Source organism: Vigna umbellata, chromosome 5 (assembly GCF_029865625.1).
Source record: "Vigna umbellata cultivar VRB3 chromosome 5, Vumbellata_1.0, whole genome shotgun sequence".
NCBI lineage: Eukaryota > Viridiplantae > Streptophyta > Magnoliopsida > Fabales > Fabaceae > Vigna > Vigna umbellata.
Window position 1 is genome coordinate 31,731,000 of NC_142169.1, and position 19,332 is coordinate 31,750,331.

Sequence of the window (19,332 nt, forward strand, 5' to 3'; positions counted from 1 at the left end):
CTACGTATTTTTTTAAACTGAAAGAGTAATTCAAAATTTTAACGAAAATTAAGAAATAAAAATATATTTATTTATTTATTTATTTCTTGCACGGTATGTAACTATGATAACATAGGGGAAGATATAACAGTTGGGACTGTGACAATGGTACGAGGTGACAGTAGTTTAGTTTTCTAATTAGTAATATAGGGTGCATTTAGTAATACTTGGGTGTTGAAAGAATAAGTTTATGATCCAAAAAAGTGGTTTGGCCCATAAAAAGGAGAATTAGACGCATATTGGGCCGTGACAAAAAATAATGAAAACCGTGGGCTGAATTGTAATTACAGAGATTTCATCTTCCTCACTAGCCATCAGCATTAGGTCTGGTCGTTTTATAATTGATAATTACAAACATCAGCTTTAGCCCTAGCAATAGCATCTTCGTTCCTGCACCAGTTTGGACGGATCGGGGTCGGGGGATTAGGGTTTTGAATTTGATGGGTACGGAGAGAAAGAGGAAGGTGAGCTTGTTCGACGTGGTAGATGATTCTCTAGCGAAGAAGGCGAAATCAAATGGCGGCGCCAATAACAGCGTTGCCAATGCTCTCATCAATCGCTGGAACGCAAGGCCTTACTCTCAGAGGTACTTCGATATTTTGGAGAAGAGAAAAACCCTCCCTGTTTGGCACCAGAAAGAAGAGTTCTTACAAGTTCTCAAAGATAACCAGACTTTGATTCTTGTCGGTGAAACTGGTAGTGGCAAAACCACTCAGGTTTGTTTTGTCCAACTTATTTATATTTATAGATTGGTTATTTGTAGTATCATAATGTCTTGTAGCGTGTATTAGGGCATTTTTTTTTTGTTTTATCCTGATAGACAAATGTTAGGACGAAAAATGTGTTGTCTAGGTTTTACTATGTGTGCATGTCGCTAATTAATGAAAGGTTTATTTTTTATGTTTTGGGGTCGCAGATTCCTCAGTTTGTTTTGGATGCTGTCGAGTTAGAGACACCAGACAAACGTAGGAAGATGATGATTGCGTGCACTCAGCCTCGGAGAGTGGCTGCGATGTCTGTTTCGCGTCGTGTGGCTGAAGAGATGGATGTAACCATAGGGGAAGAGGTTGGTTACAGTATCAGATTTGAAGACTGCAGTAGTGCGAGGACAGTTTTGAAGTATGTTTAGCTTGCTATTATATTGTTTTCTATTATTAACAAGTCCCCGTTGGTCTGTGTGTCTTAAAAACATATTAGGCTCTTAAAAGATAATCATGCCTTAAGAGTCTGTTTGGTTCGACTCGGAGGACGGGAGGGATTTTAATTAGATATTATGTTTGATAGAGAGGAGGGAGAGGAAGCATTTTAATGTGGGGAGGGGGTGGGGGTTGAGAATAGCTCTGTTTTTGTTTGGTTCACAAGGGAGTGGGGAGGGATTTTAAAAATGAATTTACTTTCATACGTTATAATTTTGATGCTGATAATGTAAATAGATTCTCTTTTCAGTACAATTGTCATGTTTTAAATAACGCACCCTTCCCTCCAAATCCCCCAATATTGATAAATTTAACCAAACATAAAAACTTTAAAACCATCCTCCCTTCACTTTCCTCCAATCAAAACTATATAAAGGATTAATCATTGGCTCTTGTTGATACTACGGCATATTTATTAGTTCTAAGTTTGATATGCCTTGTCTATACTTTCGTTTCCTTTCTGCATTGTTTCATCCAGTCTCACAAGTGGATTTCACAGGTATCTAACAGATGGTATGCTCTTAAGGGAAGCAATGACAGATCCGCTGTTGGAACGGTACAAGGTTATTATTCTTGATGAGGCTCACGAGAGGACTTTGGCCACTGATGTGTTATTTGGCCTTCTGAAAGAAGTGCTTAAAAATAGACCTGACTTGAAGTTGGTGGTTATGAGTGCTACTCTTGAAGCTGAAAAGTTTCAGGGCTATTTTTTTGGTGCCCCTCTCATGAAAGTTCCTGGAAGGCTACATCCTGTTGAAATTTTCTACACACAGGAACCTGAAAGGGATTACTTGGAGGCTGGCATTAGGACAGTGGTACAAATACACATGTGTGAACCACCTGGAGATATACTTGTTTTTCTGACTGGAGAGGAAGAGATAGAAGATGCTTGCCGCAAAATAACAAAAGAAATTTCTAATCTGGGAGATCAGGTGGGCCCTGTGAAAGTGGTACCCCTGTATTCTACCCTTCCTCCAGCTATGCAGCAGAAGATTTTTGAGGCACCGCCACCTCCATTGAAGGAGGGTGGAATTCCTGGAAGGAAGATTGTGGTCTCAACAAACATAGCAGAAACTTCGTTGACAATTGATGGTATTGTTTATGTCATTGACCCTGGCTTTGCTAAGCAGAAGGTTTATAATCCACGAGTTCGTGTGGAGTCTTTATTAGTATCACCAATATCAAAAGCTAGTGCACATCAGAGGTCTGGGCGTGCCGGAAGAACTCAACCAGGGAAATGCTTTAGACTTTATACAGAGAGAAGTTTCAATAATGATCTTCAGCCACAGACCTATCCAGAAATTTTAAGATCAAATCTTGCCAATACAGTTCTTACTTTGAAGAAACTAGGCATAGATGATTTAGTGCATTTTGATTTCATGGACCCGCCTGCTCCTGAGACATTAATGCGTGCATTGGAAGTGTTGAATTACTTGGGTGCACTGGATGATGATGGTAACTTAACTAAGCTGGGTGAGATTATGAGTGAATTTCCCTTGGATCCACAGATGTCGAAGATGCTTGTTGTCAGTCCTGAATTCAACTGTTCAAATGAGATTCTGTCAATTTCTGCCATGCTGTCAGGTAATCTTCTTTTTTTAATTACTTTTTAGTCTGTCCAGTATCCCCCATAATGTTAAGGAAATGTAGTTATGCGGGGATCCATTTTGAAATGGACTCCCTGCTGTTGGGCTTGTGCAAGAGGATAATCTTGTGAATATGTTGGGGGATGTTTGACTGCTTACACGTGTGCTTAGTTGCACATGAATGTGGTCAGATGAGTGTGTCCTATTAGGTTGTCATCAGCAACTGTCTTCTCTGGGTTCCATGCCCCCGGTTGGCATGCACCATAGGATTCTAAGTAAGTGCTGATGCATTAGTTGCAGTTTCTCAGTATTCTCATGAAGCAAATGGTGTGGTGTCGCCTCTATGCATCTGCTGACCTACCGTGGACCTCCTCTGTGGTAATCAATTTCTTTCTTTAGTACCCAATTGCTTTGTCCGGCCTAGGGAGGCTCAAAAAGCTGCGGATGAAGCTAAAGCTAGGTTTGGGCACATTGATGGAGATCATCTCACGCTGTTGAATGTCTATCACGCATACAAGCAAAATAGTAAGTAGTTATTTTTGGTAGCTCGTATTTTTATTCAAAAACAGGTTGCATTGTAGATTTTTATATTAACTTTCTTAATTGTAAATGTTTTTTCAGATGAGGATCCCTCTTGGTGCTATGATAACTTTGTTAATCATAGGGCATTGAAATCAGCTGATAATGTTAGACAACAGTTAGTGCGTATCATGGCCCGGTTTAATCTGAAGCAATGCAGCACTGACTTTAATAGTCGCGACTATTATGTCAACATAAGAAAAGCTATGCTAGCTGGGTATTTCATGCAGGTAGCTCACTTGGAGCGTACAGGACACTACTTGACGGTGAAAGACAACCAGGTTTCTTAAGATGAACTGCTTTTTGTCTTGTATTTTGTTTTTGTCATCATAGGAGCTAGACTGTCAGCTCTATTATTGTACTTTTATGATTTCTAATGTTTATGTTCTGATCGTAGGTGGTGCATTTGCATCCATCAAATTGCCTGGACCACAAGCCTGAATGGGTAATTTATAACGAATATGTTCTTACCAGTCGGAATTTTATTCGTACTGTTACAGACATACGAGGGGAATGGTAAGATTCTTTCTTTGTTTATGGATTGTTGATCCTTGTGCCATCATAGATGCAAACTCTTCAATGCTTGTTATGTTTAGTGTTGTTAAGTAAAATTCTGATGAAAATGGGAACTCGTCTTCAATTGAAATGGAAACTGCACGATGGAAACATTTAAATACAGTATTCAGTCAGATGCGATTTGTGACTGAAGTACATCATCAGAATTTAGAGGGGAGGGAGTTGGATTTGTATAGTATAATGTTTTTCTTAATATGATTTTGGGTTGTCAAGTCTTTTTCCTTGTCCTGACATGCAAATCTCATTTACACAGGTTGGTTGATGTAGCACCACATTACTATGATTTGTCTAATTTCCCCCAATGTGAGGCAAAGCGTGTTCTAGAGAAACTTTACAAGAAGCGAGAAAAGGAGAAGGAGGAAACCCGGAGTCGCAGATAAAAGTCGTAGTCATCCACACTATTTTTTTGCTTTTGGATTTGGATTGGATATATCCTCTTCTGTCACTGAGACTTAGATCATGATTCCTCGTAGCACTTTTGCCATTTTTACTACCTTTTATTATTAAATCTGAAAGGAATACTGATTGTCAGTAGTGTAGTTAAAAATGAGCTATAAGTTTATGTACCATTGCCAGAGTAATAGGGAACCTTTTTTAATCACCGTTCATCTTCTGTTGTACCTTAAGTCAAAATTTGTTTGGATTTTATTCTCGTTAAAGGATAGATACCCATCATAAATGTCTGGATGCCGGAATTCATTTATACTAAGCCGGGAGTGTTTATTATCACTTTAATTTATTTTTTTGGCTATTCTTTTATTACTACTTGTATTGTTACTCCTCTCGCTACTCTGTGTTACAGCATATACAATGGATTCTTGTAAGCAACTACACAAGATTCTTAATTTCATTAAGCTCCATTGTGATACATCATTGATACTTTAAGTGACATGGACTAAAACATCCGTATTGAGAGGTTTAAGGAAAATCTATCATATTGTCAAAACATATGTTAAGGTATAAAAAGTAAATTAAAACGTAGGTTGAGGTTTAAACGTATATATATTTTAAACTTACATTAGTCTATGTTGTCAAGATTTGCATACCTAAAATACGTCAATTATTAATCTTCGATGCAAAATGTTACGAATCTTCAAAAAAGCATTAGTATATATCGCATATACATATTACATTAATTCAAGTTTGTAATACGAACAACAGAACTATTATTACATTAAAACAAACTTGTTCACTCTTTACAACAACATTTTAAGGGTAACCACTTTATGATATACAACATTGAAGCCTATGAACATAAGAAACACAAAATTAAACCTAGAAAAAAATTGCCAAATCAGAAACCCCGTCATTCTCTTCAATCCAAGCAAGGTTGAGAGTCAGTTTACAATCAGGCAGCCACTGGAAAGCAGCATCAGAACCATTCAGTTGGAACTTCTTTGGAGATTGAGTTGAGTAAGCAAGGAATCTCCCACCACCCTTAACCTTAACTTTAACATCCTTCTCAATATACTCCAATTCTTGAATTGTGCCTCCACTGTTGAACATGTTTGTTAGCCCAATGGGTGCAAATTTTATGTTGCTACTACCTAGCTTTTCAACTGGGACAAAGTTATAAAGTTCAAAAGTGGATGGTTGAATAGTTAATTGCAGTGGTTCAGACACGGGGGTCATCAAATGCAGTACCTCAGCCTGATTGAGGTACACAACATACTCCTCTGCCTTACCCATATGTTCTGCTTCTTTCCTTTGATCCCATTCAACCTCAGTTACATGAACAGTGCATGATATTGCTTTGTAACACTCTGGGAAACCCTTAAATTTCTTCCCCTTTGGGTCCCAACCAGCCCCTTGACAGTTGAAAGCACCAATAACTCCTCCATACTATTACATCAACAAAATTGTTGTTAGAAATACCTTATTGTGTGTAAAAAATGGACAATGAGACAAATACCTTATTGAAGTTCCAAATTTTGAGAACGGTTTTTTGGTCAAAGAGAGGGCTCCTGAAAAGGCAGTCTCTTGTTGGAAGGGGAAAATATATGCATTTGGGCACGGTATCATCAGGGAAGACAAGCTTCTTAATGAGATCAAAATCATGAGAGCCAACACTATCACTCACAGACAGCACCACCACAAATAGCCCTTGAACCAGCATGAAATTTTGCACACTCATGATCCGATTGAAACATGTCCCAATCGGGTTGAATTATCTGTCCCATCAACAAGCTGTTGTAGGAACAGTGAATCATGTGCGCCCCCTGTAACCAGAACACTCACATTGGGTCCCCATTCGGATCTTGGAACCAAAAGTCATCCCCTGTAGTCAATTTTTTTTCTTCTTAAAATTCGTTTAATTTCATTTTGCTTGCATATCTTATGAATATAGCAATAAAATTCATCAAAAGTACATAGAATAATGCTTACCAACTCTTCCAAAGGGAATTTGTTTGGTTCCAAGGAAGAAGAAATCGTTGCACTGTTGCATACTAGCGATGATTCCACTTCCATTGAAATTCTTGATAATGGAGTTTGTCAACCCATCGTAATAAGCCTTGACAATCTCCACTCTGCCTCCATATTCCTCGCATACGTATTCAAGACTCTGCATGTACAGTCAAAGTTAATGAGTAATTGATTAAAGAGTCATGCTAAAGAGTCAAAGTTAAAACAGACTAAAAATAGGAAAAATAAAGTAAAATAAAGCTCACGTGAATGACGTCAATTTTGACTCCAGTAACACCGGCTTGGGCAAGATAAGAGTGCATGGAATCGTAGAGGTCATTAGCTTGATGAGGATGAACAAGCCCTATGGAACCTTCCACTATTTTATCCACTGCAAGATTCTTCATGGTCCCAACAAGACCAGGAGAGAGTTTGCATGGTATTATTTTCGAATCAAGATGTGTAGTTCCTGGCCTCACACCACCCCATCCGCCACAGAGCGCATGCCACACATAAATATCATCCAAACCTTTGAATTCAGTCCTCAAATCCGTTGTGAAGTCCTTCATCCCACCACACTCCGCTGCTTTGCAACAACACCCTCCACTTTCGTTGCTCTCCTTTCCCTTTCCCCCAAAGAGATCATCAATTTCCTCTCTCACCTTCACAATCACCAACTCTATCTCGGCCAAATCCGAACCCCCAGCTGAAATAGCTGCAGCTTGCTTCCCCAAATGCTCAGCTTCAATCCCCTTCGAAATCAACTCCTTTATCGTCTCCGGGTTGAAAGAAGGAGCATTAGGACCCAATAGAAGACCCTTTTGGTATTTTCTAAACTTGTCACCTTCTGCAAACCTATGAAGCCTCGCAGTCATTTGTTCCCCACCAAGAACAAGATTCTTAGCATCCTCGTTGGGGTCCTCATCATCAAAATTCAAACTTTGCCAACCGTCATCGATGATAACAAACCTCAGAGCCACGCCACCCTCACTGAAATCCTTAAGCCCATGCCAAACACCAACGGGGTTCACGGTTAAGTAAAACGCATCCCAAGTGCACCACCCGAATTTGTCAACAATTCTTGGCACCGTTTTCTCCTCCAACAACCTAAACGAGTCAACCCTGAGAGCACTGTAGGCCTCTCTCATCAGGTTGTAAGGGTGTTCAGCCACGTGGACATATGCAATTGCACCGAAACGCGATGCTCTCTCACTTGAGTAGAACCACTCTCCGCGCAGCGCAAATCTTAACATGATCATCAGAGCCAGGGTGAAGCGCCGACCTGAAGCTTTTTTCTATTATGGGAATGATTACGACATAGGATTCTGTTTCGGGGACTTCTATGAGGACCCTCTGGGTTTCAATTTGTAAGTCTGAACCGGAATTTCCGACCCACTGGGTCGACCACCATGTTTTGAACCTGAAGATGCTAAGTTTCTTCCTCTGAAGCTTCCCAAGGAGTTTATCAATCTGTCGGAGGGTGAAACATGGGAGAATCCGAGGAAGCCACCTTTGTGTGACGCGGCAATGACACGTTGAAGGATGGAAGATGGGGCATCACGAAATTCACAGATTGAGCAGAAGGAACTAAAAGTGACATTCTCGGGCACGTGAGAGAGTAATACCACACCTTTCACGGTGAGTTTCCCGTCAGATAAGTCGAGAACCTTTTCCGATGGCTCCAGTCCTAACGTGGCATTCACTGGATCGTTCGGAGGAGCCATGGAGAATGAACAACGAACAACAAGAACAAAGAAGAACAGAGGACAAAAGGATTCAAAACTATAAAGACAAAGACAAGAAACCTTACTTTGAGAATTAGAGAAGAAAGCTAGCTAACTAGTGGGATATGTATACCAATTTGGTGACTGTTTCCACTATGAAAGGAATGAAAAAGTGAAATTATAAGCGATGGTTGGGAGATTACAGACATTCATTCATTTTATCGGTTATATTTATGGTAGGACAGGGAAAAAATGGAAGAGTGGAAGGTTATGAAAAGTAGAAAAAGAGACTTTAAGCTTTTAGATGAAGAAGATACGAAGAGCATGAGAGTAACTGTGGCAAGTTGGTGAATGGAGAGTGTCTCGTATTGTTATATAGAGTACAGTAAGCAACCTTTTGATTAGTTGAAAGTAAAGATTATTTTACACACCTAAATATTTTACATGTATGTAATTAATTTACTTTTTATTTTTTTCTTTCTTTTAATATAAAAGTTTATACTCTTTTTACTATTTTATCTTTGTAGCCTGACACTAGTAACAACACTTGTATTTTTACCTACGTAATTAATTAACTTGTATTCGTTAAATTAACTAGCCTTCTTTTATATGCCAGTTATCTTCTTCTTCCTCCATTGACCTCTCCTCAATTCTCTATCTTTTTCTTTTTCAAAAAGATATTCTAAATTGTGTAATAAAAAATGCTATTTTCTTTTTCATTTTAAAATGTACAATTTGAAATGTATATTTTATTTTATATTTCATACTATGCATTTTTTGCACGCTGAAACGTCTTTCGATAGTGGATTTCGGAATGTAAAATGAAAAGAGAGTATAATTGAAAGTTTAAAGTGTATAGAGGTGTAAGAAGAAAATATGGAGGTGCAAGAAGAAGCTGAGAAGGCGGGTTAGCACGAAAGACCAAAACCCAAACTCAAACTGAGTTGGGCTAATAGGGAGGCACTTCTATCTTTGCTGTGATTATTTCTCATCCTGCATTTATGGCCATGGCAGCTCCAACTCTGACCCCAATTCCTTCAAGAACAACCTTCAATCATCAAATCCATGGCCTTCAGCTAAAATTTTTAGTTTCCACTTTCAACCCTCCAATCCAAAACAGAGGAAGGAGCCTTCGAATCCGATTATCATCTTCCCCCAATCAGAACAATAATCAGTCCTCTCCCGGATTATACTCCGCAAAGAAATTCGAGCTTACCACATCCAACGTCGACCTTGTTCTCGAAGATGTTCGCCCTTACCTCATCGCAGACGGTGGCAACGTCGACGTGGTCTCCGTCGAAGACGGCGTCGTATCTCTCCGTCTTCAAGGAGCTTGCGAGAGCTGCCCCAGCTCCACCACAACCATGACGATGGGGATCGAGCGCGTTCTTAAGGAAAAATTCGGAGATGCCGTTAAGGACATTCGCCAAGTCTACGATAACCAACCCAAGGAGATAACGGTTGAGGTCCGTTTTATTTATTTACACCAATGAAACGAAAATAGAATAGAAAATTAAGACTACTATATGGGTAACCTCAAAATCTGATTTTCAAAAGACGAATTAGCTTATAAGATTATACGTGAATTATTTTTAGCGTAGTGATTATCAGAATTTATTCAAACATGTGGTAGTCTTAGAGTACTTACTTATCAATTGGCATAATTGAACTTGGTTTGAACTGAAATACAAAATTGCGATAATGAAGATAAAAAATGTAATTAAGGTATGAAATTAAGATGAAATGAGTTTGAAGGTTGTTGCCTTTGTGATTTGCATTGCGTTGGAATAGGCTGTGAATAGTCATCTTGATGTATTGAGACCGGCCATAAAGAATTACGGAGGCAGCGTGGAAGTGTTATCCGTTGAAGGTGAGGAGTGCAAGGTTAAGTATGTTGGACCAGACTCCATTGGATCCGGAATCAAAGCAGCCATCAAGGAGAGGTTTCCAGACATTCTCAATGTTACCTTCTCTTCCTAGCTACCACCAACATCATCATCACTTTCTCTGCAACTATGCCTTAATATGTCCTTCACTTGAAAACCATCATCCTCAAAAAATGTAGAGTTACCAGTAGTGGGGGAATATAGCAGTTCTTTTCATTGTTTCTGTCTTAAGTTTGGATTGGAAACTTCCTCTATGGTAAATGTACTACACTTCTTATGCATGTTATTGTCTCTTCTTTTCTTTGGAATGCTAGATTTTAATTGAGTTGTTATTAGTTTTTACTTTTGTATCAATACGGCTAAATTGATATACGATTAGTTTTTAGAGATAAATCATGTAATAAAATAATTGAAAGACTGCAGATTTCCATGTTTATAATCTTCAGAACTTCTTCAGTGATTTTTGTCCTTTAAGAACTAAATTGGGTCAAATAATTTTTAGATTGATTGAGCTTTTATTCTTGGTATTTTTCTAAAATCTCACAAAATTACAGAAGAAAAAAAACGGTTCGGTTTTAACTCAAAATATATTGAATCAGTAAAACATGACAAGCACTTTTTTTCATATATCTAATCTTTCTCACTCCCGTACTTGAGACGCACAGTGCTCACTCTTCAAAAAATCAATTCAAATTTTGATGTTAATTATGTTCCCAATAATTGTTGCTCATATTAGTATGATCCCATGAATTTTTATTTTTTAAAAACAATAAATAAATAAACATTCATTAAAAGTACAATTGTCTCCCCTTTCCTTATCTTACTTCCGGACATTCTAGCATAGTGATTTTACTAATTTCCTCGTGTGTGCGCACTCAAAAAAATTAACTTGCATTCAGAAAGCGATTATTTTTAACGCTGTTTCTTTTGGAAGTGGTAAATTTGAAGCAATGATTACCATGCGTAAGAATACGGCTCATGCCTACACATGGGATCCAAATCAAACCAAACTCAATGATGCAAGCAAACGAAACACTATTATAGTGTTTAAGTTTATAACCCACCAAACAGGCTTGCAACAACTACCTACGGAATAAAGTGTTTTGCTTAACAGAATAATACCCCTCAATTACGAAGCAATCACTTATTTAATTGTTAGTGTATTGTCATCCACTAAATTTAATTATTGCTCGTCTTAATTCACTTTTGTTCTCATTTTGTGTTTCTTTTCATATTTTGGCAGCTTCGATTAAAGAGTTGTCTGCGGAGAAAAGGAGTCAAGCATATAGAACAAAGAAAATAATCCCAAACAAGGGAAGGAGAAAAGTTCATCAATTGGCTACTCTTGTCCTCTAAGTTCCTGTCATATTCCATGAATTTTCGAAGACAACAGCAAATTTGAATTAAATTATTTTCATATAGCTTGAAATATCACAACATTATTCTCAGTGGGTGTGCAAGGGTGCAAACGATTAGAAACATACATGAAGCAATGCAGTCTTTCCAATTGCTCCCTATTTCAGCATTCATAAGCCTTCAAAAACATCCGGAATTCCCGTTTCTAAACTTATATACATGCATATCCAAATAAGAAGCCATTTTTGTACCTGGTATCCCTACAAAGCATTATCAGCGTGAGAAATAAAGTCCAGCTTCTCAGGACATGCTAAAGATGGGAGATCTCATTCATCCCAGGGATCTCAATTTTCTCTTTACATTGAAGAGCAAGAGTGGCATTAGTCTAAAATTGCAGACCGAAGTAAACAGAACTGCAGTTGGACTAAATATACCACAATCAGAATTTCCAGGTGTTGAGTCCAAAAGCCAGTTTCCACATTCATAATTTTGATTAAAAATATTCTTGGAATTGAAACACCCTTTTTCTCGGTTTCCACCTGGCAAATAACATGCAAAACCTTTTTCAGTAAATACAATGCATCAACAAGCTTTGTTGTGCTAGTTAACTATAGAAGAGAAAATTGAAGAAACAAGTACCGTAAGGATGCTGAAGAAGCAAAAATATATTATTATAAAAGCACACCAATGGTTAAGATGAATACTTAATTATAAAAGAACGATATCAAACTAGCAGTGTGAATCATCTCTGAAAAATATAAGCTCTCACCAGAGGAACTAGAGATCTGTGGCCTTTAGTTTTCTAGGTCTTTTATGAGCCGATGGAGCTCCAGGTGCCTGCAAAAATTTTTATTTTCAAGATCAACAATGGTGCGCTATGAAAATAGTCCACAGGTAAGCGGGAATCAAGCAGTGAAGAAAATATTTAGACAAACTCTGTAGTGTACCTTACGCTTTTGGTCCTTTTTGCTAACCCGTTCCACTGAAGCCATAGTTATAAGCACGGTTAATAATAAATAAACAAAAATCTCATCAATTACAGGAAATTAGGTAAAGCAGGTGCAGACAATATCTATTACCTCCAAAATTCATTGCATCTGGAATGAATGTTCGATCCTGATCCCCAGCACGATGTAAATGCTGTCAGTAGTTTCCAAATCACAGACTCATGGTTAGGGAAACAAAATGGGATGTACAACGAAAGCAATAGAGGGGAAAATAGAAAACTAAAAGCCAAATTTCTAACCTTAGGTGTGCCAGGTGTTTCACCATATGACCCATCACGAAAAGAGGAACCTTCGGCCTCTTTATATTGAACCTGAAACAAATTGGCAGAAAGCAAGCCAATATGATTTTGCAACTCCTTTAGAAATATAAAGCTAAGAAAGGCATACAAGCATATGGACATTTCACATTCTAACTAGTGTAATCCCCAAAACCACGGTAGCAAGAATACCTGTTTCTGGAGATTAAGCCAAGTTAGTATTTCTTTTCTTAATTCAAGGTGCTCCGCACAAACAGCTTTTGTTGGAACTCTTGGTTTCAAATTGACCTGCAATCATAGTAGAACTATTTAAAAAGGAAGTGCACATGTGTGTGTGCCCTGTGCACGCATCACTTCACAGTATTAAGAAATTTATTTTAGTTAGTCATTAAATTTGTCAACAATGTGTATTATTTTTCCAGAATTACTCTTAAATTATTGGGATCGCATTCTCTTAATCTCTTTCTACCCAATTAACTAATGTATTTCCACTTAAATAATGACTATTTGCATCCTATAAAGAGGTAAAGGGAATGAAAGAGGCAACTCTGACTCATGATTTACCCTTTCGTGATGAGTCCAAGAAATTAATTTGCTGCATTTATTATTTATTGACTGGAAAAAATTGTCTAGTAATTAAGGGCAATTTTTGAAAAAAAGTTAGTTCAGTAAAAACAGTTTGGAAGGGGCCTTTAGCATACTAAAAGGTTCCCTTGGGAGAGAAAATATGAAAAGAGTGTTTCAGAGAGATTATTTAATTTCTCAGCTAATTCATTCATTTATAGGAACCCTTACATCAAAGATATATATGAAAAGTAATGATCAACCTACACATAGGTAATACAATGCATATGTTAACCGGTTCTAACAAGTTAAATATTCAACTAAGTTAAACAATTTTGATAGGTTCCTATAGAAAAACAAAGGAAGTACTAATCGGTGCTCAAAAGGTACTTGTTAAGTAATAAACAAGTGGAAAGTATCTAACAGAAAGTACAACAATTAATACAAAGGAAACTTAAAAGCGAGTATTTTTCATTAAATAATGTTCATTTTTTAATCCTTAACAGGTGTCTCGCTCATTAACATTTCCTTTATATATTGTTACAATTACATATTAGTGAATACCATATGAATACCCAGGACAAACATATGAAATATCTTAACTATATTAAAAGTTCAAGTGAATGAAGACAAACCCCAAGGTCTTGCAAGGTTTGCTCAACCCGTTTGATAGTCCGAAGTCCAGCAGATGAGTTTGCAGCTTGCACCATTTGCTCAAGTGCATATGTTCTCAAATATACACGAAGCTGAAACATTTCTCGTTATTAGACTATGTTTAATGTATTAGGATTAAAAATAGTCATTTGAAATAGTGTGATCAGTGCAAGATCAAAGTTTTTAAATATTGAATCTAAGTTAACATTCCTGGTGAACATGGAGAGAATGAGCTTTGAGAAATGGGAGGTGTTTAGAACAGAAGTGTCAATAAAGAGAAGGCACAGGCTCCATCACTGGGATCCTTCTATATAACTTACCATGCGAAGAGAAGCTAGAGTAGATGCGTTATCTGATAATGTAGGAGGCACAACCATTGATGGAAGTTGCACATTCGATGGAGATACAGTTTCACCAGGGACAGCTCTTTCTGTAGCTTCTGCACCAGCATTAGAAGCAGCCAAGTGAGACTCTTCAGCAACCTACAACAAAAGATAAAACACATGTCATCTGAATACACACAAAGCTCCAAACATGGCCTCAGGTAAGTCTATTTCTAGAGTATTCCATGAGTAAACAAAGAGTGAAGTCTATCCTACACACATTTGAGGAAGACGTGGTGACAGTGCGGACAGCTTGTATCCACAAAGGCATCCTTCAGTACATGGTTCAATATAGGGCAATGTTGGTAATTGTGTTTTTAGTCCCATTTCATTAATAGCAACAAAAAAAAATCCATATAACCTACATAAATAGTTAGCTCAGGCACAAAAAAGAAAGTCCTTATAAATGAATTGGGTCACAGCCAGAGGGGGCGCTTGGTGCACAACTGATACTCTCTGCTGGAGCTAGTAACTAGATTGATTCATAATGACATACACAAACAGGTGCTTGTGCATCTTAAAGTGAAAACGTTTTATAAATTCCATGAATATTGCTGCCCCAAATTGGTAATGTGAACTGTGAACAAGCAATTCAAGGACAGCCTTTCAACAAGTATATTACTGTCAGTAAAATTGAAAACTGATGAGGTTATGAGTACACAGCTCTAGTTACCTCCTAGTGCAAATGAAATGATAAACAGCAGGAAAATTTTGTATGAAACTAAAATAAATAAGAACATTCCATAATAGTCGAAGGTCGTATCACAAGCAATCAAGAAATCAGAATTAGAACATTTGAAATTGATTCTTGATAACAATTCCCCCCTCCACAAGTAATTAATGGCATTATAGAAAAGCATTCTTTAAAAAAAAATTACCTTGGGTGGAATGCGAGATTCAGCTATTCTTTTTGCTTCAACAAGAACCTGCATAAAAGAACAGAAGTAGGTATTATACCTTATTTTCTTTGAAGGTACACATTGCAGAAACTAATGACTATGATCTAAACAACAGTTCAAAACCTCTTCATCTCTGCGTTCTTGTTGCCTTGTTTGAGAGAGGACCATGGACAGTGCTCGCTTTCGCTCCATTTCTTGTGAAACATTATACAGTTCCTACAATGGGGAAGGACAAGTTATCACTATGATCAGGTGCAATGTCCCAAAGCAGATTCATGTTTTTAAGCAGTACCTTAACAAGAGGATGTGCTGCAACATCACCAGAAGATGGAGCTCTAGCAACCAATATAGCCCGCGAAACTACATCACAGGGCATGAGATAAAAGGTCATGTCAAACATATTACCATAAAATAAAAATGAAGTATGATAAAAAGAAACATGCAGCATATAATAATTGGTTGAACAAATACATACCACTATAATATCTATCCTTTAATTCCTCGACAGTCCGAGATGATGGAAACCTATCAGCTATTACAACAAATCGGAGATCAAATCTCTCACATAGGTCAAATAGTTGATCAGTCTCCTCTTTGGTCCACATCTACATATGTAAAGTACAATCGAATAGAGCAATGCACTTAAGACATAATAAATATTGATCTAAAAAACAATTAGGATAGAATATTACACGTTTTGAGTTTCAATTATGAAAAGGACACGGCATAGTTGCAGTTAAGGGTAAGCAGTGTTACGGATGAAAAGCACAACTTAGTGTGTACAAACAAAGCATATGTGAACTTAAACTAGGCTCACAGATACAGATCCTTCCAAATTGATCACAAATAGGCTAACCATCGTTATACACAGTGTAAGGAAAAAAAACGTATGAACTCAAATACCAATCCACAAGGTTCGCTATCCAATTCAAAAGACAGATTCTTTTGATCGACAAAACCTAAGGATAAGAATAATTCAAATTCTGACCCCATTCTTACTTGCATTATCCGATTCAAAGGCTTTAAAGAGTATCCAACATTTTACTATATCATTCTACCAAAACCACCAACTCCATACAAACAAAATTAGTTATCCTATCGATGTGGAAGGGAATAAATCTTCAAATCCTCTTACATTAATGTACAGATAAGCTCAGGTAAGACAAAGGGTCAAACAAATTTTGTCACATCAAACCAAAAGGTCTCACAAGAGACACCCTCAGCAACAGTAAATAAGAATTTGCCCAAGACTCAATTGCCAAAACCAAATTAAGTACTGTTAAGTATGGTTCTAAATTCTGATGATCAAATTAATAGAATCTTAATGTTGTTTCATAGAAAGAAAAAAAAACAGTAATCCAACTTCACACTAAACTTGAGACTCAAGGATGTGAAATGGAAACCAGGGAACAGAGAGGTGTAGTTGCATAAGTGAATAGAGAGAAATAAGAGAACAATGACCTCCCCAAACAGCGTAAGTGGCCCACTAGAAAACCCATCCTTGCCCAAGCTAGAATCCCATAGTAATAACAGAAAGAAATCCATGAATAGATGCATCTCACTCCTCCCCTACCACCCACTATCGGTGGTCCCACAAAGCAAAACAGAAAACATAACAAACCAGACTAAATGTATTTTATTGCTGTTTTTTTTTTTTATGTTTCTCCAACCATAAATCCTCCAGGTCCTAGGGATGTTTGCTTATCTCACCATCAAAAGTTGTCTACCAATCCATCAATATTTCAGACAAAATTTTGTTGAACTAATGACTGAAGAAACCACACAGAAATAACATGATATCCTTCTCTTTTAGGGAAAAGAACTTCCCATACTGTGATTTACAAATACCAACATAAGTAAAAAGCAATGTAACACTTAGCGATGTTAACCAAGGTAGTTGAATTGGGATACAAAGTGCATCACCAAGGTACAATGTAGCACCCATCCGACCCATAAAACAATTTGCATAACCAGACTTCTAAATCATTTCAAAGTGGTAGTATTGTAGCACGTCTTGTGTGATACTAATTACCATAGTGTTAACACAAATTAATTTAAATGGAGACCCCACAATCACAACTTGATACACTGAATAAAATACATGTGGGGTAAACATTATAGCAAATCATTCATAAATTTACGTAAAAATATACATTTAAACATGTTACCCACAGGATTTGTCAAAAACTTGTCATACTCCTCATCTGTGTATTTGATCACATCAACGGCCTGTACCAAAGCATGTAAACTAACATTCAATCATAAAGATAAGTATTGACCAAAACCAAATTCAAAAACAAAGCAACGCAAAGCATTTACCTTATTATACTTGGCAAAAGAATAGTCCCCCGTGGGAGGAACACCATTGACAACTCGAACCTGATTTATTAGACAAATTGCAATTACTCGTATGCTCATAATCAAGAATAGGGTTAAGTTTCTTGTTTAACCCTTGTACTTGTCTCGATTTTATGTGTTAATCTCTATACAAGATAACTGGAAGTCTAGTTGCTAGACAATTTTTTGTAGCAGTTTATTACCACGACAAAAAAGAATTTTGGTAACAGTATGATACCACCAAAAAGATTCAATGTATGTGTGTCATTGAGTGACTAAAACTTTAAATGGTAACAACTATAGGTAATTTAATATTTTAACCCACAGAATATATATATATATATAAAAAATTATACTGAGACTATTTCTGACCCAGTGGTAAAGTTGAAGATTATCTTTACGAGCAGAGCTGGTGAAAGGAAGCCACTGCCAAGTGATCTGAAGAAACATGGAAAAGTTGAAAATACTCAATAAACTAAATCACTAAACTGATTGAGCATTGTCAAAACAAAACTAAAAGAAAAAAACGAAGAAGCAACCTTTTCGACAGGAGGAGGCCTTTTCTTCAATTGAGAAGCTTCAATAGAAGGCATGAGAGGGGCCAATCCACCTGTAAGCGCATACACCTACAAAAAAAATTCAATTCAATTGAATGCAGTGAACATACACAAAATCTTGAATACACTCTTATTGTTGAAATAGGTACCTCGCGCGAAATGCCATCAGGTTTTCGTTGAGACTCTTTGGGAGGTCGAGACTTCTTCTCAAGAGAGGGGAATGAGTTTTTTGGCAATCCCAGGATATCTTTGGCATCCATAATTCACAATTATACACACAGTTAGGGACTAGTTAGGGTTTCAGGATCACGTTTGGAATTTGGGGAATTAAACAGGATTGTTCTTCCTGTTTCAGTTTTCCCTCTCACTTTCTTCAGTGTCATATTACAATTTTAGAATGACATCGCAGCGACGTCGTATTGGTTTCCTTGTCATAACGAGGTTTTTCTATTCTCCAATAAAAAGTACCAATTTCATTAATATTATATATAGTCATACTTATTTCATGAAATTATATAAAATAAAAAGGTTTTATCTATTCATCAAAAATTCTGAGAAAATAAAATATTATTGAACTCCACATTTAATTATTTTTTATTTTTTTATTTCTTGATTATGATCAGTTGTTTCCTTTTATGAATGATACAGTGATATTATTTGTTAATCGTAAGAATATTAAATTTGCAATTTCATCTTCTTTAAGTAGATATACCTATAAGAAAAAAAATATTTATACATTATGCTAATGTCAGGTGTAAACTTACAAATTTACATCACAAGTCATAAGTTAGCTTTATTAGATTTGGTGATTCAAATCGGTTATATATATATATATATATATATATATATATATATATATATATATATATATATATATATATATATATATATATGCTATCCGGCTACACATGGACTGAGTGGCCCTCCAAGGTCGGCCTTTCATAAACCGAACGTCCATCCAGGTGGGCAATCAGGATCGAGCATTCAGTATGACCGGACAGCAGAGCCAGATGGCCACCCACCCAGGTTGACATCCCTGGCCGACCATCCTTCTCAACCGACCCGCGCTTGGTCGACTACACGGTTAAACGCTAATGACTCATTAAAGCCCTTAACAAAGATTAAGATATAATTGGGCCGTTATCAGGCCCACGAAAGGTAAAAGCCCATTACAATCAGTATAAATAAAGGTTCCAGGTATGAGTTCTGAACAGATTCTTTACGATGCAATATATTCATGCATCACAGACCGCTTGAGCGTCCGAGTGCCTTTGGCAGGTACCCGACCGCCCAGCTTGGAGTAGGAGGACGACCACCTGGAGTGATATA

General features: G+C 37.1%; 3 protein-coding genes and 1 pseudogene across 4 annotated transcripts; 2 read left to right on the forward strand and 2 right to left on the reverse strand.

Annotated features, from left to right (window-relative positions):
- The first annotated feature begins 375 nt into the window (after window positions 1–375).
- LOC124838985 (RNA helicase family protein) lies at window positions 376–4,735 on the forward strand. The gene is made up of 7 exons (XM_088116698.1): window positions 376–755; window positions 956–1,158; window positions 1,735–2,819; window positions 3,221–3,346; window positions 3,443–3,681; window positions 3,798–3,916; window positions 4,230–4,735. Exons 1-7 carry the CDS (start codon window positions 480–482, stop codon window positions 4,354–4,356), a joined length of 2,175 nt encoding a protein of 724 aa, XP_087972824.1. The 5' UTR covers window positions 376–479; the 3' UTR covers window positions 4,357–4,735.
- A 375-nt stretch (window positions 4,736–5,110) lies between these two features.
- Window positions 5,111–8,742, reverse strand: LOC148198138 (stachyose synthase-like; annotated as a pseudogene). Its single transcript, XR_015786567.1, has 4 exons — window positions 6,646–8,742; window positions 6,362–6,539; window positions 5,889–6,254; window positions 5,111–5,818 (listed from the first exon to the last, which is right to left on the reverse strand). The product of XR_015786567.1 is annotated as a stachyose synthase-like (transcript).
- A 337-nt stretch (window positions 8,743–9,079) lies between these two features.
- On the forward strand, window positions 9,080–10,270 carry NFU1 (NFU domain protein 1). The gene is made up of 2 exons (XM_047311802.2): window positions 9,080–9,569; window positions 9,895–10,270. Exons 1-2 carry the CDS (start codon window positions 9,105–9,107, stop codon window positions 10,081–10,083), a joined length of 654 nt encoding a protein of 217 aa, XP_047167758.2. The 5' UTR covers window positions 9,080–9,104; the 3' UTR covers window positions 10,084–10,270.
- A 1,005-nt stretch (window positions 10,271–11,275) lies between these two features.
- On the reverse strand, window positions 11,276–18,400 carry LOC124836606 (myb-like transcription factor family protein). The gene is made up of 17 exons (XM_088115103.1): window positions 18,153–18,400; window positions 17,986–18,072; window positions 17,819–17,884; window positions 17,429–17,488; window positions 17,282–17,338; window positions 15,585–15,714; window positions 15,402–15,469; window positions 15,233–15,325; window positions 15,089–15,136; window positions 14,148–14,309; window positions 13,809–13,919; window positions 12,802–12,897; window positions 12,592–12,663; window positions 12,425–12,485; window positions 12,293–12,327; window positions 12,115–12,182; window positions 11,276–11,884 (listed from the first exon to the last, which is right to left on the reverse strand). Exons 1-16 carry the CDS (start codon window positions 18,261–18,263, stop codon window positions 12,123–12,125), a joined length of 1,317 nt encoding a protein of 438 aa, XP_087971229.1. The 5' UTR covers window positions 18,264–18,400; the 3' UTR covers window positions 11,276–11,884; window positions 12,115–12,122.
- Between the last annotated feature and the right edge of the window lie 932 nt (window positions 18,401–19,332).